Here is a 25,741-nt window from a genome sequence, read left to right on the forward strand (position 1 = left end):
CAATGGCTCTGTCTTAAGTTGCCGAGGTTCCACGTGATCCTTACCCGTTCCCCTTTCCTTTTGACATGTCTTCTAAAATAATTTATGTCTCAAAAAACACTGTAATCTATAAATTGAATTACTGAGGTAACATCACAAAGCAGGAAAATGATAATATTATCAGTGCTGTTTCTCTTTTTCAGGAGCAAGCTCTATAGTTCCCAAATGATTATGCCTGATTTAGGAATTATCTTTGCTAAATTGACTTTCCATTGAATGCATGACTCATAGCAACCCCATGACTGCAGAGTAAAACTGTTCAATCCCTGTTCAAGGCTATAACCTTGCCACAAGCACATATCCAGGCCTGACTTCCAAGGCGTCTCTGGGTAAAAGCTTTCAGCTAGTAGTTTGACGATTGATTCAACAACAGCAACAATAAAGTTGCCTTCCATACAAGGGACTAGTTAATGCATGAGTCCTCTGAAAAATCGTGGGCATTGAGTTCTCAGTCACCAGATATGTTATTGTTTGTTATTTTGAGAGAACTTAATCTGATGCATTTAGTTCACCAGCAGAGACCATGATAGAAGCTGGCAAACGGTCTGTCAGCTTTGCTCAAGGAATTGATTGAGTCCAGAAATGAATTCTCCAGGGAGAGGCAGGGCATAAATATTGTTGTCATGCAGTGTCTTTGCCTTGAATTTTCTTCCTTTCCAGTAAGCACTCATTTTTAATGCGTTAAATATGAATGCTACTTTAGGGGTTCTAATGATGTGTTTAGTTATGTTTTTTTCATTGGGAAATACTAGTACTGTCTTGGGTAAAATGCACATAATGGAGAGAGATCGTGGGCTAGTGAAGAAACCACAGACTTTTGAGTCTTATAAGACTTGGTTGAAATCTAAATGGAACCACTTCCTATGTGACTTAGTTTCATAATTTAGTCTACCTGAACCTGGTTCTTCAAGTTGGGAAATTGAGGTAATAATGAATGTTGGCCAACCTATTGTGAATAATGTAAGTTAGAGACCTAAAACACTGAGTGCTTGGCATGTGATAGGAATTCAACAAATGGTAGCAGTTATTATTATAATAAGCCTAGCTCATAAAAGATGTCAGCTTCAGGACTAAGATGCACCTCACCCAAGCCATGGTATTTTCAATAATATCATATGCATGCGAAAGTTGGACAGTGAATGAGGAAGACCGTAGAAGAATTGATGTATTTGAGTTATGGTGTTGGAGGAGAATATTGAAAGTGCCACAGACTGCCAAAAGAACCAACAAATCTGTTGGAAGAAGTACAGCCAGAGTGCTCCTTGGAGGCCATGGTGGCCAGACTTCGTCTCTCATACTTCACACATATTGCCAGGAGAGACCAGTTGCTGGAGAAGGATATCATATTTGGTAAGGTGGAGGGTAAGAGAAAAAGAGGAAGATCCCTCTTTTTCAAGTGAGATGGATTGGCAAAGTGGCAGCGTCAATGGGCTCTAGCGTTACAATCATTGTGAGGTTGGCCTAGGATGGGGCAGTGTTTCATTCTGTTGTGCACAGGGTCACTATTAGTCGGTACCAACTTGATGGCACCGAACAACAACAACAGTTCATAAAAATCTTTGGCCTTTTCTGGGAGCCTTGCTCTAACAACAGGGTCACTCCTTGATCTTCAGTATTAAAGTAAAGCTCTAATTTAGTGTGGTCCTTACCAAGCCGAGCTATCAGTAGTCTTCGTCTTCATTGAACTGACCTTCCTAAACCTTAGTTTCATAGAACACAGATGGAAAAGACACAAAAATTTGATCACTATGTTTAATCTAAGTAGAAATCAGTATTTTCTTTTAACTTGCTTAGCTTTTTTTTAGTTGTTGTTGTTTTCTTTTTTTTAGTACTTCCACTCTTTTCCATTCATTTGAGAAAATATGGATTCCATTTCACAAGACAGTTTACCAGTTTCTCTTCTGCTGACTATATAAAAGCTCTGTGTAAATTACTGTATTCTGTAGTAAGGGTTGACATGCTTCCTATAAAGGCCACATGATAAATATTTTGGGCTCTGTAAGTTGTGCAGTCTTTGTCATAACTACCCTACTCTACTGTTGTAGAATGAAAGCAGCCATAGACATTAAGTTAATGGATGGGCATGACTGTGTTCCAATAAAACTTTATTTACAAAAGCAGGCTGCCAGCTGAATTTAACTCATGGTCTATAATAGTTTACCAAGTCTTACTTTATAGTATTCTGGCCTAGCAATGAACCATTTCACCATGGTTATTTACGCTGTAGTTCATTTAACAAAATACATGACTATAAGTGAGGCCATCTGAAGCTAATACTGAGTGAATGCTTCCCAGCATACGGAACACTTCTTTACTAGAGCAATTCTACTGTCTATGGCAGCTGTCTTCTTATCTTGTTAACTTGTTATTGTTGTGAAGTGCTATGGAGTTGGTTTCTACTCATACTATTGTTGTTGTTGTGAAGTGCCATGGAGCCTCTTCCTACTCATAGGGCGTAATCTTTTATTATTTTTTATATCATTTATTTTTGTGTTGAGAATATACACAGCAGAACATACACAATTCAATAGTTTCTACTAGTACAAGTCAATGACATTAATTACATTCTTCAAGTTGTGCCACTCAATGTTGTAAATCTTTGCTGAAAAAGAAAGCCTCATCTTTCTACTGCAGAGTGACTGGTGGGCTCAAACTGCCAACCTTTTTGTTCACATTCCAGTGCTTATCCTACAGAGCCACTGTGCTCTAATAGCAACTAATATTAGCGACCCTGTATAGAGTTTCTGAGGAGCAGCTGGTGGGTATGAATGGCCAACCTTGCAGTTAGCAGTCCAGTATGTATCCTGCAGTGCCACACCAGGGCTCCAAGGAGAGCTATGTTGTTATTGTTAGGTGCCATCGAGTCATTACTTATTCATAGCAACCCCACGTACAACAGAATGAAACACTGCCCGGTCCTATACCAACCTCACAATCACTGCTACGCTCGAGCCCACTGCTGGTACTGCTGGTGCCACTGTGCCAATCCATCTCATTGGGATTCTTCCCTTTTTTCTCCAACCGTCCTCTTTGCCAAATAGGATATCCTTCTCCAGGGACTGAACTCTCCTGATAATATGTCCAAAGTATGAGAAACAAAGTCTGGCCATCCTAGCTTCCAAAGAGCCTTTTAACTGTACTTGTTCCAACATAGATTGATAGATTCATTTGTTCTTTTGGCAGCCCATGGTACTTTTAATTTTCTCTTCTAACACCATAACTCAAATGCATCAATTCTTCTTTGGTCTTCTTTATTCACTGTCTAACTTTCACATGAATATGAAGTTAATGAAAATACCATGGCTTGGGTCAGGCGCACCTTAGTCCTCAAACTGACATCCTTGCTCCTAAATACTTTAAAGAAGTCATGTGCAGCAGATTTGCCCAGTGCCATATGTCGTCTGATTTCTTGACTGCTGCTTCTATGACTGTTAATGGTTGGTCTTTGATAACTTCAGTCTTTTCTTTATTTATATGGATGGTGTTTAATGGCCCAGTTGTGAGGATTTTTGTTTTCTTTACATTGAGGTGCAACCCATACTGAAGGCTGTGGTCTTTGATCTACATCAGTATTTTCAGTCCTCTTTGCTTTCATCAAGCAAAATTCTATCAATCTGCAGATTGCAAGCTGTTAATGACTCTTCTTCTAATCCTGATCCCATATTTCTCTTCATATAATCCAGCTTCTCAGATTATTTGTTCAGCATACAGATTTAATCAGTATAGTGAAAGAATACAACCCTGGCACACACCTTTCCTAATTTTAAATCATTCGATGTTCCCTACTTCTTTTCGAACAGCTCCCTCTTGGTCTATGTACAGGTTCCTCATGAACACAATTAGGTGTTCTGGAATACTCATTCTTCGGAATGTTGTCCATAGCGTGTCATGATCCACTGAATCGAAAGCCTTTGCATAATCAGTAAAGCAGAGGCCAACATCTTTCTGGTATTCTCTGCTTTCAGCCAAGAGCCATCTTATACCAGCAATGACATCTCTTGTTCCACGTTCTCTTCTGAATCCTGCTTGAACCTCTGGAAATTTTCCTTCCAGTATATGGTTGCAGCCATTTTTGTATTCTCATTAGCAAAATTTTACTAGCATGTGATATTGATGATATTATCCAGTGATTTCTGCATACCCTTGGGTCACCTCTGTTTGAAATGGGTGCAAATATGGATCTCTTCCTGTCAGATGGAGAGCTATAGGAGTTCCAAAAGAGACATCATGATGGAATGGAGCAGAATAAATCCTTTGTTATAAGAAATACCTACTCGCTGAGTTTTCTTTAAAATAGGTTTGACCAGGCCTTGCTTATTATTTTATCTTCTTCCTCCCACTTCCTGCTTTCTTTTCTTCCTCTAGAAGTCCTTTGACTTGGATAACCCTGTAAATGGTTTATTGAATCATTTGAGCTTCTCTGGTATGTTAACAATGATTAAGATGTTCCATTTCTTAGTACTCTCTTTTTCCTTGTTTCATTCTACTGTTCTTTGTTTTCTGCACTATTTAATGAGTACGTTGTTATACCAAGGTGTGTCAAGTCAGTTCTGACTAATAGCAACCCTACCTGTTTTAATTTTCTTCAGCTTCAGTCTAAACTTGCATATGAGCAACTGATGGTTCCATAGTCTTCCCTGGCCTTGTTTTGGCTGATTATAGTTTTTCCACCATCCCTTCTACAGATGTAGTCAGTTTGATTCCTGTGTATTCCATCTGGTGAGGTCCATGTGTATAGTGGAATTTTATGTTGTGTAAAAAAAGGTATTTGCAATGAATAAGTCATTGATCTTGCAGAATTCTATCACGTAATCTGCAGCATAATTTCTGTCCTCAAGACCATATTTTCCAATTACTGATGCTGTTTGTTTTCACCCTTTGCATTCCAATCACCAGTAATTATCAATACATTGTTTTTACAACCCCCTCCCAACAATAATTCTCCTACTTCCTCCCTGTGGCTCCATTTGCATCTTATATTTCACAAATGAACAAAGCAAAATATTTGCTGTACATTTACAAAACAAAGAATATATATTTATTGTGTTCATACAGCACATTCTGCCAGCCAGCCTCCTGCTTGCAGGTACACAGGCTTTATCATTGCTATATCCATGGGCCTAGAGTCCTCAACTGCTTTCTCTCTCCATGCCACAGTTTCTGCCACCATCTCTGTGTTGCCACTCTTCTAGGTAGGAATCTCACACTCCACTCATGTTCTTACTTCTTAATGGTCTTGGGATTCTCTTCCTGAAATGAACGATTAACGAGTCTCCACTTTTAGTTACACATCTTCTGCAACTACAGTTGTCACAATCACAATTAATCTTGCTAACAGTTGTTCACAGTTGAGTCATAAAATCTATCACCATTGTGCCCCATCCCTTTTCACCAGATCTAGCTGGAAAAGAGGAAAATTATTCACTGGAGATTCTATGTACTCCCTCATTCTGAAACTTAGCACTTCTTGTCTTTATAGCCACCCCACCCCCCCGTTTTTGATAACCAATTGTCTAAATTTATCATCCCTATCAACCTAGTACACTGAAGAAACGAGGTTGTTCCTTAATATCAACAATCCTTCCATAACTGCATTCATGGGCAAAAGTCTAGTTCGTCAAATTGTAGCAATTTGTATTTGTTCGCAGTTTGGAACATCTTTACCTGTCTCAGTTCAAGTTCTGGTCAGCAAGCCATCCAAGCTAGATCAAATGGCACTAGCTGCAAGTTGGGGAGTTTGTGCACACCTTTCTATACTTCAGACCATCTGGCTGCTTCACTCTTAGCCCCATCCTCCAGGGACTAGGTCAGTACCCATAGGTTGAGGAGATGACACTTCTTCCTAAACTTATCTTTTCTCTCTCATCTCAAGGTCAGTGGATGACACTGGAACATGGCCAGAGTCATTCCATTTCTTCATTGCTACATTTTCCTTCTGTCCACTCACATGTAGACCCAGGTGGTCAACAACAAGCGTACTATACTGCTCACTGGTGTCCTTTGAGTTTCAGTCCTAGAAAGAGGGTTTTCTCTGATGGGCTGACTTTTCTTTCCTTGATGCCTTCAAAGCAAACAGCTTGCTTGATATCCAGGCAACCAGACGGTCCACTTTTTTTCTGTGGGTCTTTCTTTCAATAAGAATCTGGTGTTCTCCCAGCAGTTCTGGGTTGGTCTACCTGTCTCTTCAAGTAAGAATGTCCCAACTCAGAAAGTTCTGGGTGGTGCTCAGGATTCCACCTAAGACCCCATACTTTACATAGCCTTAGCAAGAAGCCTATTTTCCTAAACAAATTCTATTTCCCTCTTAGCAAATTTAATCAATTATAGAGTAAAAGTGGGCTTGTAAGCTTTCTGTCATCATAATTCCCAACATTCATTTTTATAACACACAAATGTCTATTTTATAGTAGTAGGCAGGGGAAACCAATATCCACAAGACAAACACTGAACATCTTTTCCCGCCTTTACCCATTCAGCCTATGTCTATATCCATCTATCTATCACAAAACATTGTTCTTTCAATGGTGTATATAAATTACTATATACCTCTATCCCATTTAGCCCATAGATACATCCCTAAGACTCACCCCTATCTTCATTGTTCATTTGCCACCTTCCCTTTTCTTGTGTATTGCCCTCCCCCTCCTTGTATACTGCCTTCCCCATCACCCAAGCTAACCTGTGTCTGCCCTCTAGTCAGGGAATTACTGTCCCCTTCCTTCCACTCATGGTAATCATCAAAGGATACTATTTTTAGTATGAAGACATTTTCGTAAACTTTTACAATAATGGTCACTCACATACAGTGTTTGTTCTTTTGTGATGTACTCATTTCATTCAGCATAGTATCCTTGTGGCATCAACTTTGGAGGAAGACTCATTAACTGCATGCAATATGCAGATGATACAACCTTTCTTGCTGGAAGCGAAGAGGACTTAAAATACTTACTGATGGAGCTCAAAGACCCCAGTATGGGTTGCACCTCAATGTAAAGGAATAAAAAATCCTTACCAGTAGACCAATAAACCATATCCATATAAATGGAGAAAAGATTGAAGTTATCAAAGACTTTTGCTTTTATAACAAGTTAACAATGAATTTTGCTTGGATCAACTATCAACACTCATGGAAGCAGCAGTCAAGACATCAAATATGTATGGCATTAGGCAAATCTGCTGCACCAGACCTCTTTAAAGTGTTGAGAACTAAGGTGCACCTGACCCAAGCCATAGTATTTTCAGTAACCTCATATGCATGTGAAAGCTGGATAGTGAATAAGGAAGACTGTAAAATAACTGATGCTTTTGAGTTATGGTCTTGGAGGAGAATATTGAAAGTGCTATGGGCTGCCAAAAGATCTGTATTGGAAGAAGAGCAGCCAGAATGCTCCTTGGAGGCCAGGATGGCCAGACTTTTTCTCTCATGCTTCAGACATATTATCAGTAAGGACCAGTTCCTGGAGAAGGATATCCTGTTGGGTGAAGTGAAGGATCAGAGAAAAAGAGGAAGACCCCCTAATCAGATGGATGGAATCAGTGGCAGCAGCAGTGGATTCAGGCATAAAAACAATTGTGAGATTGGCGCAGGACTAGGCATTGTTTCTTTCCTAGGTTCATATTTTGTACATTCCACATTGTAATCTCTAATGGATATTTTGTTTCTTCTCATTTTGAGTTATGCCCCATCAGCAAATGAAGGTCCCAAATGCTTTATTCCATCCATGTCATTAAAGTCAACTCTACCTGGAGGATGCAGCTATTCCCCAAATGTATTTTGAGTTCCTTTAAACCTGAGTGGTTCATGTTTCAGAACTGTATGGGGCAATGTTATGCTGCTACTCATAAGGTTTTCAGTGACTGACCTTCCAGAAGTGGTCTGCCTCTCCTCCTTCCTGTTGTCTTGGTTTGGAAGCTCCACCAAACACTCTTCACCTTGATTGCTCTTCCTGGTATTTAAATACCCGTGCATACTTTACACCATCACAGCAACACATAAGCCACCATAGTTTGACAAACTGACACATGAGTGAGGAAATTAGTACATTTTGTTGTTGTTGTTGTTTAAAACTCACACACAATGAAGTTTATACCTATTTTGGAAAGATATTCACACCTACTTTGAGAAGACAGGCATAGGCCAGCCTTTTGAAAACGTGTGGAAAAATTGATGTTTTCCTTCACTCTATTGAAACATGTCTGTTAGGAGGCTTGTCACTGTGCATTAAAATTACCAGCAGCTTCTTCTAAATGTCGATCTTGGGGTGACGTTGCTGATTAAAACAAAGTGAATTTTGTGGCATGATGATAGTATAAAACTATTGACTTAGCTGCAAACCTTTGCTCATTTTTCCTTATTTCTCTATCTACCTGATTTTTTTCAAGATGGCTTTATTGTTTTTCTTTCTTCTTCCAGCTGAACGGAAGCCCCCGCTTTTCAACATGAATGCCATGAGTGCCTTATACCATATTGCCCAGAATGACTCCCCAACGTTACAGTCTAATGAATGGTAAGACTCTGCCTTCATTTAAAATCTAAGAAAGTCACCACATGCAACTGACACTTTCATCAATTACATGTTGCTAGCTTTCTACTCCCGTAAAGATTTACACCCTCGGAAACCCTGTACAGGGTCGCTATGGGTCAGAACCGACTCGATGGCACTTAACAACAACAACAACAACTGACAAAGAAAGCATTTTTTTTCCTTCATTGTATGTTTTAACAAATGACATTGATGTCTTAGAACTGACTGTCTATATGCAAGCATATTTTTTATGTAGTTGCGGCCTCATCATGGTTTGCACTGTGTGCAGGATAGCAGTCCAGGGCTTATCCTATAGCACCATCAGGGCTACTAAATGTGTGTAGTAGCTGAAATTCTACAGGGAGCAGGGCTTACTACCTTCCTACCAAATCTGGTATCTGAAATCTTGATGGTCTTGTATAGATCATTGTAGCTCTATTACTTCTCACTTGAGATAAAGTACCCTCTCTGATGTCATCATTTTTCTAGTTGTGTGTGTGTTCTTTTTTACTAAGTGTATATTTAATGTATTGAGGTAAACACATACTGTCTATCCAGAAGATGTCCCTTGCTAAAGATTACAACATTTGGACAACTATACAGATGTGGTCCACAAGAAAGAGGACTATGTTGGACAAAAGTAGACAAAATGGCATTTTCAAGAGAGGAAGTGCTTTCATTCTGATAGCATATTCTTAGGTTCTCCACCTTCATGGTTTTCCTACCACATGTTTACTACCTGGTTATAAGTTGTGGTAGGTGGATGAGTTAACAGATTGGTAATGAAGAATTAATTACAGGCTTGAGACTAGAAGAGTTGATACTTTGGATGGAAAAAAATGTGTATAAACTAATACATTGAATTTCTTAGTTTGATATTATGATTCTACCTTGCTTCTTTATATATTAAAATATATTTATATGTTGACCAACTTGAAATTATATCTATATTCATTATCTAAAAAAGTTAATTTTCAGTACCATATACTTGAAAAAGAACCAGTTCTCCCAATACTCCAAAATATTTTAAGGACCATCTTCTAAAAATTTCCCATAAATGAAAACTGTTCTACATAATCAGTGTGCTTTATTGACACTGATTTTATTTTTCTTCCATGTATTTGCACTCACAGGACAGACTCCTTTAGGAGATTTGTTGATTACTGCTTGCAGAAAATACCTCAGGAAAGGCCAACATCAGCGGAACTATTGCGGGTAATTTTTCAAATTTATATTTGAGGAGGGGGATTTAAAGTCATTTATAGTGAAATATGGTAAATCATTCATATGGCAACTCATTATGGCAAGTAAATTAGAACATGCTGCCTCGCCATTTACCCAGAGATAGTAGCTAACCATAGAAAAAACAGGAGTTTCATAATGTACGAGCTACTTTCCCTATGGATAGTTTTTGTGACTTTTTTTTCAGCCTATCTTTTTATCCTCCTCTCCCTTTTTTTGTTGCTCGTTCTTGCTCTCATTACTGTTGGGATATTCCTATGTCTTGTCTTTATGAACTTTAATAGAGTGCTATCTCAAGACAGAGTGTGCTACTGGGTCAAATGCCAATGCTAGGATTTTCAGTTAGGTTTTACCAAATATGCAGGCAGTGAAGATATGTGTATTCAGACATTTATTTAGCATAACAGCATACATGTTAGTGATAAGAATACTTTGTTACTTGCTTCCACTTGATTTAAATATCACTTTTGGGAATATCTTTTTGTATAACACTTTCTTTTAGTCTTTATGCATAGGATATGTGTTCTGTCTGTATCCGTGAGGTATGTGGAAACCTTTTGCAACTTAAATACCATTTATTTAATGCAAAATTTCTTTAACTTTTTCCTTTGTGTATATTTTCTAACCCTTTTTTCCATTTCCTATCTAGATTTACTGGATTTTTGTTATGAAACAAATTTTACAAGAAAAGTTCAAAAGAACTCAATTGCCTAAATTTGTGAGGCTTGAAAATGTCAGCTGCCTTTATACTTTAAGAGCACTTTGGCTAGGCCAAAAATTCGTGGTTTATATTTTCTTTTTTCTAGGACTCTGTAAACATCATTCTACTGTTTTCTGGCTTTGAGTGTGTCCTGAAAAAGTTCGAAGTTTAAAGCCAACTGGTTTTTCCACCCAAAAGTAATTTTTTAGTTTTTGCTTATAAATGGCAGGCCATAGGAATAGAATGGCAGAAGTAACACAGCAAAAGACTCTATCTTAATCCCCTTTGGCATAGAGCCATCACATGTTCTGGGCATGAACTACTCTATGTACCTTAGCTAGAGCACCACATTCCTATACAGAAAAGTCACAGCTGGGACAAGACACCAGAAGCATCAGACACATAAGATAATATCTTTTATTACTTTAAAGAAGGCAAGATTTAAGGGGAAGAAAGGAAATAAAAACCATTAGCATAGAGGGCAAGCATGATAAACTTCTTTATGTTAAAATTACGGTGAAAAATAGGAAAAAGATGCCTCAGGGATTCAAAAATGAAATTTTAGGGTAACTAACAACAGAAAGATAGAAAAAGCAAGTTGTTACGTGCCATCAAGTTGACACTGACTCCTTGTGACCTTGCAACGTTGCATAGAGTTTCCAAGGAGCAGTTGGTGGATTTGAACTGCTGACTTTGTGGTTCGCAGACTAGTGCTGATCCTGCAGTGCCACACCAGGAGTCCAAGAAAGCAAGTAGACAGAGTAAAGAAAGATATGAAAAAGAAAATTTGAAATATAGTAAATTAATATATTATAACTTAACTGAACAAGTCAATTACATGGGGTGGATAGGCTTAAGGAAATAAAACTAAGTATAAGAGAAAGTTCTCAAAATGATTATTGAGATGATACATGTGAAGGATAAAGAAGGCCTAATATGAACAAACATATTATCTCTAAAGAAGAAAACAAAACACATGGAGCAGAAAATAATGATATAGCTGAGGAAAACTTTTCTGGAAATAAATGTTTGGATCTTGATTTGATTTGATCTTTATTTAATTTGGTGAGTCAAATCCATCAGGCTCACCTTTTATTCAATAAATATTTACCGATTGTCTGCGGTATGTCAAGCAACTATTCTAAGCACTAAGAGTATAATAGTATGTTAGGAAAAGATGGTCCCTGCTTTCATGGAGCGTAGTGGTTACGAATCGGGCTGCTAACCTTAGGGTAAGCAGTTCGAAACTACCAGCTGTTCCGTGAGAGGAAGATTAGGTTTTCTGTTCCCATAAAGGTTTACCGCCTCGGAAACCCTCTACAGTGTCGCGATGAGTCGGAATCAACTCCCAGGCATATTACCACAACCACCGCCATATTCTAATTAGAGACTAAAGAAGTGAGTGTGTGTTACAGTATCATGCGTTGGTAGCTTCACTGCAGAACAGTGATGCAGTGAGAAGAATGAAGAGTGGCAGTAGCTCTGTTTTAGATGAGCGGTCAGGAGAAAGTTTTCTAAGAAAGTGAGATTTCATCAGAGCCCCTATAGAACAAGGACCATGATACTGATTGTCACTGATTAAGAAATCATATCCTGAGAAATTTCCTGAACTCTAAGGATTTGTGGGGTAGGATAAGCCCTGGATTGCTAACCACAAGGTCAACAATTCAGACCTATGAGTAGCTCCTCAGAAACCCTATCTAGGGTGCCTCTTAGTCGGAACTGACTTAGTGTCACTTAACAAGGAGAAAGAAAGATTCATGTAAGCACGCTGGAAAAATTTATTTTGTCATCTGTTTTGATTCATTTTTATTTTATGATGTGATGGTTCTGTGCCAAAAGAGAATACAGTGAATTCAATCCTTTTGTCCTTTTACCTATTCTTATTCCTATGTCCTCCATATTCCTATGAATATGTAAAAGAAAAAAATTTACTTGGGGGTCAAAAAACAGGGTGGCTTTAGATCTTCCTCTTCAGGAGCAGTAAAAGTCAGAAAGTCGTAAAATCATGTTTACACAGTTCTGAAAGAACAGAAAATGTAAGCCAAAATATTCACGAAGTCAAGGTGCTCTTTGAATATAAAGGCAGCTGACATTTTCAAGCCTCACAAATTTAGGTAATACAGCTCTTCTGAGTTTTTCTTGCAAAAACTGCTCAAAAACAAAATCCAGACAGTTTAGAGGTGATACAAAAAGAAAGTGGGAGAAGGAAGTGTGGGTGGAGGAAGGAAGGAGAGGTGGGAGTTAAAGAGGGAGAAGGGCTAGGGAGAAGCCTTTCTAAGGAGGTGGCATTTGAGCAGAGTCCTGAAGAGAGGAACCATGAAACTGAGCCTCAAGAATTTAGGCAAGAGAAGGTGGGAGGAATAAAGGATTGTGGACTGGAGAAGTTGGTAAAGGGACTAGTGATTAGCAGTGATTTGAAATGAGCAAATGCAACAACAACAATTTTATTTCTTTATTTGTATTTGTAAAGATACCTTACACTCTTCACTTTATCTTACTTAGATTAAATAATTTTTAAAACAGATAATGTCAATTACAAAAGGTAAAAAAAACAGTGGGATCTCCTTTCTACTCCAGACTACTCTCTAGAGTTAGCAACCACTGTCACAAGTATCCAGAGATGTTTTACATATATGGAAGTCATTTTTAAATTATTTTTATACAAATGATAGAAAACAATAAGCAGTGTTTTACATTCATTTATGTTACATTGTAGTATGTTTAGACTAGTGTTCTTATTACTACATGCAGAACTACCTCATTGTTTTTAATGGCTGCAGAGTATTCTCAGAAGGGCCATAATTTGTTTAACCAACCCATTTAGAGTTTTCCAATCTTTTACTATTCAAACAATAATGAAATGAATATCCTTACATATATCATGTTGTACCTGTTTAAGGATATCTAAAGGATAAATTCCTAAAAGTGGAATTGCCCATCATAGAGATACAGACTGAAATTGAAGTAGATATTGCCAAATTGCCCTCCAAAGAGGAAAATTATAGTCAGTCAGAACCAACTCGACAGTACTTAACAACAACAACAAACAAACAAAGTATGAGTACTGAAACCTTTTGAACTTTGCTAGCTGGGACATTGAAAAACTTATCATGGTAGTTTTAATTTCTGTTTTATACTATGGGTTAGATTGAGCATCTTTTATATGTTGGAAAATCTTTGCCCAAAATCTTTGGATTGTTGGGTTTTCTGTATTGATTTGTAGTAAATTTTACAAATATGTTTCCCTGCTTATTTATCTTCTAATGTACTTTGTTGTTGCTAAGTACTGTCAAGTCAGTACCAACTCATGTTGACCCTGTATAGAGTTTCCAAGGAGGGACTGCTGAGTTTGAACCACTGACTTTGTGGTTAGCAGTCCATTGTTTATCCTACAGTGCCAAACTCAAACTCCTTGATATACTTTATGCTTGCTTTAATTTTTTTTTTTTTCTTTTTTTGCAAAGGGAGTGATCATGCAGATATTTGTTATAAGGAACAAGGTAGAAACTTACTTTTTTTTCATAGTTAGCTGTTGTTTCCAAATATATTTTTAAATAATCCATCTTTTCTTCCCTGTTTAAAATGTCACTTTCACACTGAAATCATTTAAATCACTTTAACTAAGCTACTATTGTATAAATTATTAAAGAGCAGAATATAAATGTTACAGCATTGACAAGGTAATAATAATAATGTAACCAGCAGCAGCCATGGGTTCAAGTTTAACAACAATTGTGAGGATGACTCAGGATGGGGCAGTGTTTTGTTCTGTTGTGCGTAGGGTCACTATTAGTCAGAACCAACTCGATAACACCTAACCACAGCAACAAACCAAAAAGAAAAGTGTACTAATTTTCCTGTCAGACAAGATGGGTCAGTAATATTTCAAGATGAAATATATATTCCTGTTGTTGTTAGGTGCAGTTGAGTTGGTTCCGACTCATAGAAACTATATGCAACAAAACTAAACATTGCCTAGTCCTGTGCCAGTCTCACAGTTGTGGTTAAGCTTGAACCCATTGCTGCTGCCACTATGCCAGCCCAGTTCACTGGCGATCGTCCTCTTTTTTGCTGACCCTCCACTTTACCAGGCATGATGTCTTTCTCCAGCAACTGGTCCCTCTTAATAATATATAGACTCTAAGAAACAACAGTACCTGTAACTTCTTTAAAGGTTTTCATTTTCTTTTCTTTTCTTTTTTTAAGAGAGTGTCTTAGAAACGGTTCATTCTTTTGTTAAGAAACTGAATCTGAAGTTAAACAATTGTTTTACTCTAGATTACCATTTTTAATTATTTCTGGAACTGTATCATTCAGAGAGAGAACGTTTAGAATGATATTTCTAAGATAATAATATATATTTCTGGATGGTAAAAATTTGGGTGATTTTCTTTTACTTTCTTCTATGCAAATGCTGGTGTGGCACTGTAGGATAACCACTGGATGCAATGTTGGTTTGAGCTGCAAGATCAGCGGTTCAAATCCACCAGGCACTTCTTGGAAACTCTATACAGGGTTGCTACAAATTGAAACTAACTCAACAGCACTAAACAACAACAGCATGCATTGTACTTTATTATTTCAATGTTTAAAAGTAAACATATTTACAAGAACAGTGAAGTTGTTTTATTAAGAGGATCTGAGAACCTTTTGACTATATGGGTGGGATAGAAACTCAGCGATAGCAAGTCAGGAACTTAGTGGAGGGAAAAAGGTAGAGGCAATAAGTGAGAAACTGAGATTAAAGGCAGAGAGAACAATATATAAAAAAAAGTGCCTACAACTCCTGCACTGTGGAGAACAGAGAGAAGCTGAGAATACAGGCAGAGAGAACAATGTAAGCAGAAATATTACCTAGAATGTACTGTTCATTGGAAAGTAATGAAGATGAGAAGGAAGAAGAATACCTAGATTTGAGTCTACAACTCTATAAGGACCTGGTTGTAAAAGGCTGAACTTTATCATGGGGGCAGTGAGATGTTTTTAACATGTTGACTATATCATTTTTTAAAAAAAGGCTGAAACAGGTAAGATTATACAGTTCTTATGTAGTAAAAAGTCCAGGGCCCTGGGAATGGAGATGTTATATGCAGTGTAGACTTAGAAACAACTCAACAGTGTCATCATCTAGAACTAAAGCTTTTCTCAGGGACTTCTATATCTCATTGGCCAGCAGTTTGCCACATTATTATCTGTAACTGCAAAGAAGAGTGGGATTCAGCTATTTTCCTTTCTAATGTTGTCAGTAGAATGCAAGGACAAGGGATTGGGATGGGGGCAAGTGGGCTGCCATACATCAATTCAGTGTTTTAGAAAGCTAAGTGTGATGGTAATATACTACCAGAAAACAAAACAAAAATGAAGAAATCTGGGTTGCTGCCATATTCTTCCATTAATTAGTGTTGTAAATCACTTACCTTCTTTGGACCTACATTTTGCCATGAAAATAAAAGGATTTCTAAGAGTCATTTCTACTCTAAAAGGGTGTGATCCTAAGTCATACCATGAAGTTTACTAAAAACTGATTTGTCTTTGTATAATTGCAAGAAATGAAGTAGCAAAATAATTTACTTTCTACCTTTCTTACACTTGCTTCTGGGTATGGAGTTTTACTTTCAGAAAATACTTGTTTCTGAGGAAGTTATTTTAGAAAAACAGGAGCAAAAGTTACAGCTTCCTTTATAACAAAGTCAAGGTGCAGAGCCGCAAGAAGTGTAGATTGTTTTTCCCACGAGCGTTCTGCTCCTCATTTATAACTCTTTGAATGATAAAAGAAATAATGTCTATTCCATCATCTAAGGCCTGTCATATTATATCTTATTTTCAATCCAGTATCTTCAAATCATCATTTACATAACTGATTTTTTCCTTTAGAAAATAAAACTTCTGTCTCCCACTTTTTATTGTGTGTGTGTGTACTTGTGCCAAAATAAGAGATGTGCTCCCCAGTCTTCTTAGAACACAGTGGGCATAATTTTGCTTCCTGTAGGCTCTGAGATAGTTGTGTACTCTTGAGATAAATCTTAATTGTATAGTGCTTCTGTAAAAACAGTACCACAAATGGGTGGCATTAACAAACAGAAATTCATTCTCTTGAAGTTCAGAAGGCTAGAAGTCTAAATTCAGAGTGCACACTCTTTCTGTCAGCTCTAAAGGAAGGTCCTTGTCTGCCTTCAGCATCTGTGAGCCTTAGGGTTTTTTTGAAATTTGCATGTGTCTCAGCATTAGACTCCCCCTGGGTCCAGGAGGTTCTCAACCCTCTGCTCCCAGCTCTGCTTTCCTGATGGGAATCAAGTCCCTCCTCTCTGCTCACTTGTTTAATTTTGTGTTTCTCAAAAATGAAATGCTTAGAGTACCACCTCATCCTGTAGAGTGCTTCCTGTGCTATTTCTCTAACTGCCTCAGTTCTGCCTCGCCAACATCATCGTGGCTAGGATTTATGGCACACACGGTGATTATATCAAATCACGAAATGGAGGATATTTACCTAAAACTGAGAATCATGGCCTACCCAAGATGACGTAATTTAGGGGAACAAAATTCAATCTCTAACAGTGTCTAAAAGGGCTATGTAAGGGGCTTTTGTTCATTTGTAAAAGACCCCACAAACCTTTGTTTGTTTTTATTAGTTTGTTTGGTAGATATGTTAGTCATACAATTTCTCTCTACTGTCAGTTTTCAGAGAATTTTGCTTGGTAATCCTAGTAATCTAATAGGTCTCCATCCTTTATTTCCCACTCTTATTCCCTAAGAATCCAGGAAACCAGAATATGTGTTAAAGATAATTGTTAATACTAAGGCGGGCCATTTATATCAGTTAAAGTTTATAACAGTGGTTGTCATTATTTCTACTCCTCAGAGGCCCTTTTTCCTAATTTCTGGTTGTACTGCTCTGTAACGGGAAGATGAAGTAGCTAGAAATCTGACCTCTGGTTAAATCAAAGAGTTGCCACATTTTCAAGCATACATTATATAACCACACCTATAGAAAACAAAGTAAATCCACAAGTGTTTTTTAAAGAGTGTGTGTATATTAAGGGAGGAGCACTGTGAGGCAGATTATAACAAGGGTAGTCTACACTCTGCACTTTGAGAAGCCTATCTACTCCTATTTCAAGTTATAGTCATTGTTGTTACTTGTGTAGCAAAGTAAATGTCAAACATCCTAACCTCAGCTTTCATTGACAAAGTCCACAAAGTAAGGCTTGAGGAAGAAGGTAAGAGCGTAATTGCCACTTGATGAGATTTCTGCAGTATGAGAAGCTACATCAAAAATACCTTTTGTCATTTCTATAAAATTTATACAGCTGTTTAATGCTGATTTATTTACTTCTATAACTTAACGTCTAAAAATATAGACGCAAAATTCATCATCAGTGTCTGTTTTTTCTCCTCCCTCAATCAGCATGATTTTGTTCGACGAGATCAGCCACTACGTGTCCTAATTGACCTCATACAGAGGACAAAAGATGCTGTTCGTGAACTAGATAATCTGCAATACCGAAAAATGAAAAAAATCCTTTTCCAAGAGGCACGAAATGGACCCTTGAATGAATCACAAGAAGATGAAGAAGTAGGTCCAATTTCTTTCAGCTGGTACTTGTAGAGTGCCTAGTATGTCAAAGCATCCAGGACTGGGCACCATGAAAAAGACCTTTGATAACAAACAAGTTATTTGATACTCTCTGTCTTCAAAGGCATGAAGAGACATGTATAAAATAGCTGTTACATAAGGGCAAAATATGAAAATTGCTACATCACAGTGCACAGGTTCATTGTTGTTATTAAGCGTCATTGAATCAGTTCCAACCCATACTTACCCTGTATTTGGCTTCTGAGGAGTAGCTGGTGAGTTTGAATGACCAACCTTGTGGTTCAAACCCACCCTGTGGTCTAGTGCTTATTCTATGGTACCAGGTGTACAGTGGAGAGAAACGACATTTTTTGGTGGAATTAATGGCGATAAGCATTAGACTGCAACCCACAAGGTCAGCGGTTCAAGACTACCAGCTGCTCCGTGGGAGAAAGATGAGGTTTTCCACTCCCACAAAAGATTTAAAGCCTCAGAAACCCTATACAGAGTCACTATGAGTCGAAAGCAACTTCACAGTATTTAGCAGCAACCCCACTGTGGAGAACATGATGTGTCTGGTCTTTGACAGATAGTCCTGGGGCATTTTATATTCAGGAACGTGTTATGCTGAAGGATTACTGGTGACAAAAGTAAGATCGATTCAAATAGGTGACATCCTGAATAACAGTCCAGGCAAGAGATAACAAGGATAGTGTCAATGGGAATGGAAGAAAGGAACACTTTTGAGGAACATGCAGGTAGGTTTGACAATGCCTAGACTCAATGGAAGTGACAGTGACAGCTGAGGAGGAATTTAAGGTTACACTGAGCATTTGAGCAAGGTGACTAGAAGGATGTCAATAACAAGGACAGGGAAGAAACAAAGGAGCAAGTAGATCTAGGATGATTTCAGTTAGTACTAGGTAGGTTTAAGGTCCTGATATTGTATAGGATTGACATAAAATACAGATGGAAATTTTTCAAAGGAGAGACAACTTACTGGCTTCGTAAATAACTGAAGGTGATAATTGATTGAGGAAAAAGAAACGAGCCTAGATTATAGGACAGAGATCTGGACAAAGAGTTGTTGTCAAGTGCCAGCGACTCAGTTCTGACCCATAGCAACCCTGTATAGGGTTTCCAAGGAGTGGCAGGTGAATTTCATCCACCAACCTTGTGATTCAGATCAACCTTTCTGTCTAGTGCTTATCCTGCAGAGTTATGCTTAGAAGTCAAGGGCATTAGAATGATAATGAAACAAAGTGTTAAATATAGAATACGACGGGGCCCCATGTTGTATAAGAAAAGTTCAGTTAGGAGATAAAGACATCACTGATATCAAGAGGATACATCACTTCACAGAGAGAGCAGCCAGTACCCTCAGATACTCCAGAGAGTTCAAGTCAGATGATCAAAAGAACCAAAACTGTTAACTGAATCTTACACTGAGGGCATCCTTGGTGGTAGCCATAGTAAAGACAGTGTCATAAGAATGGGATGAACAGTAGATTGCTATAGGTTGTGGAGTCAGTGGGAAGTGAGAAAGCAGAGACCAGCAATATGTTGATTGTTTTAAGACTCAGAAATTTGACTAAGAAGGAAAATGAGAAGGGTAGTATATAGAGATGTACATAAATACGGGGCAGGCTTCTTCATGTTTATATGCAGTGAGGAAGGAGCCAGGACAGAGCGGGCATTGATCAAACAGGAAAGATACACAGTTAAAGAAATAGAATCTCAGAAATGGGGCAAGATACGAACAGGAGGACCTGAAAGAATTAGGCTTGAACAAAAGAAAGAACTCCTCTTCCTCTAACAGTAGACAAAAAGGACGAAAGGAATGAAGAGTAAATTTATTTTCATTTTTTAATATAAAGTAAAATAAAACATAACAAAATAGTTTTTACCAATAATTTAAAAAATGAAATTCAGAAGACTGAATCAAACTATAAACTCCTTGATTGCATGTATACAAATGATCCCCTTTCATTGGGAAAATTAATATATTTTTTAAATTGTTATCTATAATTTTGAGTTATCCAAATTATCTGTCAGTGATTTTTTTTTTTTTAATTTCCATTGGTAAGTAACAATTCATTAAAGTTTTGTACATATGTATATATACCTATAGATAGATGTTTGTTTTGGTTGTTGTTGTTAAGTGCCGTCGTGTTGGTTCCGACCCATAGCAACCCTGCATAGGGTTTCCAAGGAGCGATTGGTGAGCTTGAACCACCAATCTTGTAGTTCAAACGGCTTTGCGGTCTGGCACCATCAAGTCGGTGCTGACTCATAGTGATCCTGTATAGAGTTCCCAAGTGTGGCTGGTGGGTTTGAACTGCTAACCTTTTGGCTACCGGTTCAGTGCTTATCCTACAGTGCCACACCAGGGCTCTCTAGATAGTTAGATATACTCATACACGCATCTGTACAAGGCATGTGTATATATGTACATAGAGGCAATCTCACTTATGCACAACCTGTAGTTATGAAGCAACCCCTACAAAGTCTGTTATGTTAAACATTTGAGGTTCACAATAAAAATCAAGCACAACTTTGTGATGTTAATCAGACATTATTATAAGTGTATTATTGTGTTAAAAGGAAGCATGGTGGTTCTGTAGGATAAGTACTGGATTATAAACCACAAAGTTGGCAGATCGATTCCACCGACCACTCCATGGGAGAAGGATGAGTGTTTCTGCTCCTGCAAAACTTTACACCTTCAAAAACCATATGCAGGGTTGTTATGAGTCAGAACTATTTCCATGATGCTTAACAGCAACAGCAACAATTGTGTTAAAATGTTTCAGGGTATCTTGTAGGGTTTTTTTGTGGGTTGTTTTTTTTTAATTATAGGCATAGAAAAGTATACTATATAATACATAGCCAGAAAATCATTTGACGAACTGACATTTGATACAAATCAGACCTAACTTATTCTCCAATTTATGTTCAAATTTGATTTAAAGATTCAGCTTAAAGACAAAAGACTTAAGAATGGAACTCATCTGTAATCTGGGGACTACTTGTGTGTATACACACACACAGACTGTGTGGTCCTCTGAAAATTGAGTTTATTTGGAGCTAAGATGATTTAATTATAATAGCTAATCTTATATCAAAATATACCCCACTGTGATGAATAAATTATATGTTCTGAATATATTTTACCCCTTCTTTTATAGTATTCTTTGGACTAGTCATGATGAATACCAGTATTATTTAGCAGATATATTTAATAAGATTACAGAGGTAAGCATGATGAGAAATGCTTGAGGGAGGCAGAATTTAATTACCTGTCCAGGACAGCAGAATTAATATTCCTGCTTAGATATGAAGGGACTCAATAGTGACTTGCAGAGACACATGCTACTTGTCAAATCCATGAAAACTCTTTTCACTTGACTTTAGTTCTAACTTACTATTGCTGCTTTCTAGATATTCTAGAGTCTACCGGTAGCACCTTGAAGTGCCTTACAAACCTGGCCTTACTCTACCTACTGCATAGCAAGATGAGACTAGGATTGCTGTATATGAAAGGGAAAGCCCTGGGGTAGCAGCACTTAAAGCCTTATGACCCATGTCCACAGTGGCCCCTGGGGACGGCAGAGAAGTGAATTTGAAATGGCTGAAAATAATGGGGGACTAGTGCAGCCACTACATAAAAAGTTTATCTTTGCAGAATTGGCAGAAAAGCAACTTGGCACTGCAGAATTGAGTCTGCTTAATAGCTTAGTCAATGGATTGGCGCTTTATCTCCAGTCATTTTTTTTTAACCCCAGTGCACTGTTTTTATAGGACAGTGAACATGGAACCAGCCTGAGCAGAGAAATGGACAGCCTGGACAGCAACCATTCCATCCCAAGTGTGTCTGTGAGCACAGGCAGCCAGAGCAGCAGTGTGAATAGCATGCAGGAAGTCATGGATGAGAGCAGCTCTGAGCTTGTCATGATGCAGGAGGACGAAAGCACAATAAATTCCAGTTCCTCCATTGTGCACAGGAAGGTAGGTTTCAGGGTCCCCTTCACAGCTCTCTGTGGCGGTGTCAGTCATGGTGAAGCCAGCTCAGGACATTTAGCGTCCTGACCTTTTTATTACCTTCTTACAACTGAAATGTGGGACGCGTCCAAATGCAAGATGGTGTAGACAATCTCTGTGTCTTGTTTCTTCGCCGTCCTCTCACTCCTTACTCTGATGTCCACTACTATCAATAAATAAAACAAATCAATCCATAAATCTTCACGTCAAAAAAACCAAAAAGTCCTTCCATAAACCAAGAACCTTCAATGCTTTCCGAGTGAAACCTTTGGCTGTGCCCTTTTAAAAGTATCCTATTAAGTATGTTTCTTAATCTATATTCCCATCATTTGCTTATCATTCTTCTAAGACTATGTTGCTTTTAGAAAAGTGGTTCTACCTTTTAATTTGGCTTTACTTTTCTGATTAAAGCCTATCATGGTTCATAAGTTGAAATAGAATATGAAAATATATTGCAAACCATCATATTTTCCTGAAAAAAAAAAAGTTTAAGCTTCTTTCAAAGCAGTTTCTGTAAGATGAATATTTTACATAATTTTCAATAATTCTTTGGAGGAATTCTCCTGAAGTGTTTTGAATAGCCTCACAATAACATTTCATAGTATGGAATTATAGAAAGGGATTCCTATAGTTTTTTCCTTATGAAGCATATAAAACATCCCTGGCGGTGTAGTGGTTGAAGCCCCTCAATGACTCATGCACCAGCAACTCTAAGGGAGATAGACATGGCAACCTGCCTGCATAAAGATGTACAGCCTTGTAAACCCTGTGGGCCAGTTCTACTCTGTCCTGTAGAGTCACAGTCAACTTGACTGCAATGAGTTTGGTTTTTAATTTGGTAATAGGTATATATGAGGAATGTTGAAAGTACCATGGACTGCCAAAAGAACAAACAGATCTGTCCAGCCAGATGCTATGTAGAAGCCAAGATAGCAAGATTTTGGCCATGTTGTCAGGAGGGACCCATCCCTGGAGAAAGACAGCATGCTTGGTACAGTGGAGCATCAATGAAAAAGAGTAAGACCCCCAAACGAGATGGATTGACACAGTGACAGACACAGCGTGCTCAAACATATCAGTAACTTTGAGGATGGCGCAGGACTGGGCAGTGTTTTGTTTTGTTATGGGGTCACTATAAATTGGAACCAACTCTACAGCACCTAACAAAACAACATATATGAGGACTGTATGAACTTATAAATGACAATCGTCATATTTTAATTCATATAGTAGCGCATACAAATAGATCTAAATATTATGTGTACCTAGCTTAAGCATGAGTGTAAATTTCATTCTGGTAAGAAAGCATTTTTTTAAATTTGTTTTTACTTAGACTTTACTTCACTACTGGTTGTGTTTTCTTCTTGGAAAGAGAAGAAAGTTGAATAGGTAAGGAGGAAAAGCAGGAGAAAATCTATTGGTAGACTCCTGATGTGGCACTGTGAGATGAGCCCTGGAGTGTGAACCACAAGGTCAGCAGCTCAAACCTACCATCTACTCCTTGGAAACCCTATACAGGGTCACTATGAGTCAGAGCTGACATGATGGCACTTAACAACAAAAACATGGAGGGTTAGGAGTCCTGGTGTGGCACTGTATTAAAAGGTTAGCAGTTCAATCCAGAGAGGGAGAGCGACTGTGTGCTGAAGACCTGGGGGGTACGGGGGAAGGATTGCATGGAGGGGATTGTAACCATGGCAATGAGACGATATACGATAGAATGAATGTAAGACTGTTGTTCTCCCAGGTAAACTATCACATAATTCACAATATATATATCAATCAGCTATTACACACTGCAGAATCCGCGTGCGGCGCTTCAGGATAATGCACTGGACTACAGGGTTTGAGCTGTAAATTCATTGGTTCAAAACCACCAGCCACTTCTCAGAAACTCTATGTAGGGTTTCTTTGAGTCAGAATTGACTCAACGGCACTTAACAACAAATTAGACACATAGCTTATAGATGATAACAGAGTTCTGAATCAAGCGTTAGAAAGCACAGTGGAAGGCTCTGGGGAAAGGCAGCAGAATGAGACCGTTTTGGCCCACAAGTAGTTTATAATCTAGCTGAGGAGATAAGATGAGGAACCAAACACATACCTACAATAAATAAAAGATGGCTGAGGCCCCTAGAAAGTCCCAGTCTTCTACATTTTAGGGGGAAAAAAATCATGATTTATGTTTCCCCCTTGAAGTCTCACTAGAAAATCAATGAGAGCAGATCTGGGCTTTTCTTATTCATTGTAGCAACTCTGAGGCCCAGTACACAGTGTAGAATCAATCAGTATTTGTTCAAAAAAAAAAAAAAAAAATGGTTAGCAGTTCAAATCCTCAGTCACGTTATATAGGATCGCTATGAATCAGAACCAACCTCACAGTAACTGACAACAACAACATGGAGGGATACAGTTTTGGTTTCTGAGACCCATTAACTCATTCATTTATTTAACAAACACAGGTGAGGGCCCTCTATCAATTGTTAGGAATTGTGGTAGACCCTAGGAACCCAGAGGAAATAAAACAGATGTGATGCTTTCATTGAGATGATTATATATGGGGGAGATAAGCAAATAAGTACACAAATAATATAATGTAAGTATGAAACTTGTTCTGGCTAAAGGAGAAACTTAGTCTTAGAAGAAGTAATGAAGAGCTTACCTGATGAAATTATATTTAAGCTAAAATTCCAAAGACAAGTAAAAGTTAGCTGGGGTGAAAGACGAGGGTCAGTGCAAAGGCCCTGAGATAAATGAAACTTTGTATCTATAAGGAAAAGGGGAAGGCCAGAAGGGACAAAGCTTGGTCGATTATGTAGAGAGTGATTTAAGACCAGATAGACAAGGGCCCAGATTATCCAGAAGCCATGAAGCAGTTTGAAGACAGGAGCAGTATCAGACACCGATATGTGAGTCCAGCTGGTCTTTGAACACAGGCAGGTGATCATGTATTTGAAGGGTAGCAATCAAAGCTTGCTGTGCTCTTGTTTTGGAGGGGGCTATGTATCATGGTTGCTGACAAGTCTGGCTCTTTCCCTCTGTGACTCCATGGGTATAGGAAGCAAAGGAAGAGAAATTCAGGTAGACCTTTTACGTGCAGCAGTTCTGGCCCACCAGCCACTATGAGGGAGAAAGATGTAGCCTTTCCAGGGCCTTTCAAGTGAGCATGGGCACCCACAACTAGAAAAAGGATAGTACTGGTGTCATTGACAAGAGCAAAGACCCTGATCTAGAACTCACTGGGGGTTATTATTTTAATTTTCACTTACTGGTATAGAGCTGTCTTGGGATAATGTAGGTGTATCAATTCTTTTTTTCTCCTTGATATAATCACTTAAGAAGAACAGATGTTAATGTATTCCATAGATGTTGATGTATATAGGAATAGGTGCACCATACATACCTTACAAGGAGCTCAGGTAGCGTAGTGGTTATGAATTGGGCTGCGAACCGCAAGGTCAGCAGTTTGAAACTACCAGCTGCTCCGCGTGAGAAAAATGAGGCTTTCTGCTCCCGTAAAGATTTCTAGCCTCGGAAACCCTGTTCAGGGTCTCTATGGGTCGGAACCGACTTGATGGCACTTAACAACAACAACAACAACAACATTACCTTACACAT

The 25,741-nt window shown here is 38.3% G+C and overlaps 1 protein-coding gene across 2 annotated transcripts in view; it reads left to right on the forward strand.

Moving 5' to 3' along the window:
- TAOK3 (TAO kinase 3) overlaps positions 1–25,741 on the forward strand; it is a 138,169-nt gene that overhangs the window by 64,391 nt on the left and 48,037 nt on the right. The window contains exons 8-13 of one of the 2 annotated variants that reach the window (XM_006865459.1): positions 8,453–8,546; positions 9,698–9,779; positions 17,915–18,082; positions 21,884–22,090; position 22,164; positions 25,186–25,204. In XM_006865459.1, coding sequence (XP_006865521.1) covers positions 8,453–8,546; positions 9,698–9,779; positions 17,915–18,082; positions 21,884–22,090; position 22,164; positions 25,186–25,204 — 571 coding nt within the window. The remainder of the gene's footprint in view (positions 1–8,452; positions 8,547–9,697; positions 9,780–17,914; positions 18,083–21,883; positions 22,091–22,163; positions 22,165–25,185; positions 25,205–25,741) is intronic. The other variant, XM_006865458.1, reaches the window with a different exon arrangement.

Source organism: Chrysochloris asiatica, unplaced genomic scaffold (assembly GCF_000296735.1).
Source record: "Chrysochloris asiatica unplaced genomic scaffold, ChrAsi1.0 scaffold00078, whole genome shotgun sequence".
Taxonomy (NCBI): domain Eukaryota; kingdom Metazoa; phylum Chordata; class Mammalia; order Afrosoricida; family Chrysochloridae; genus Chrysochloris; species Chrysochloris asiatica.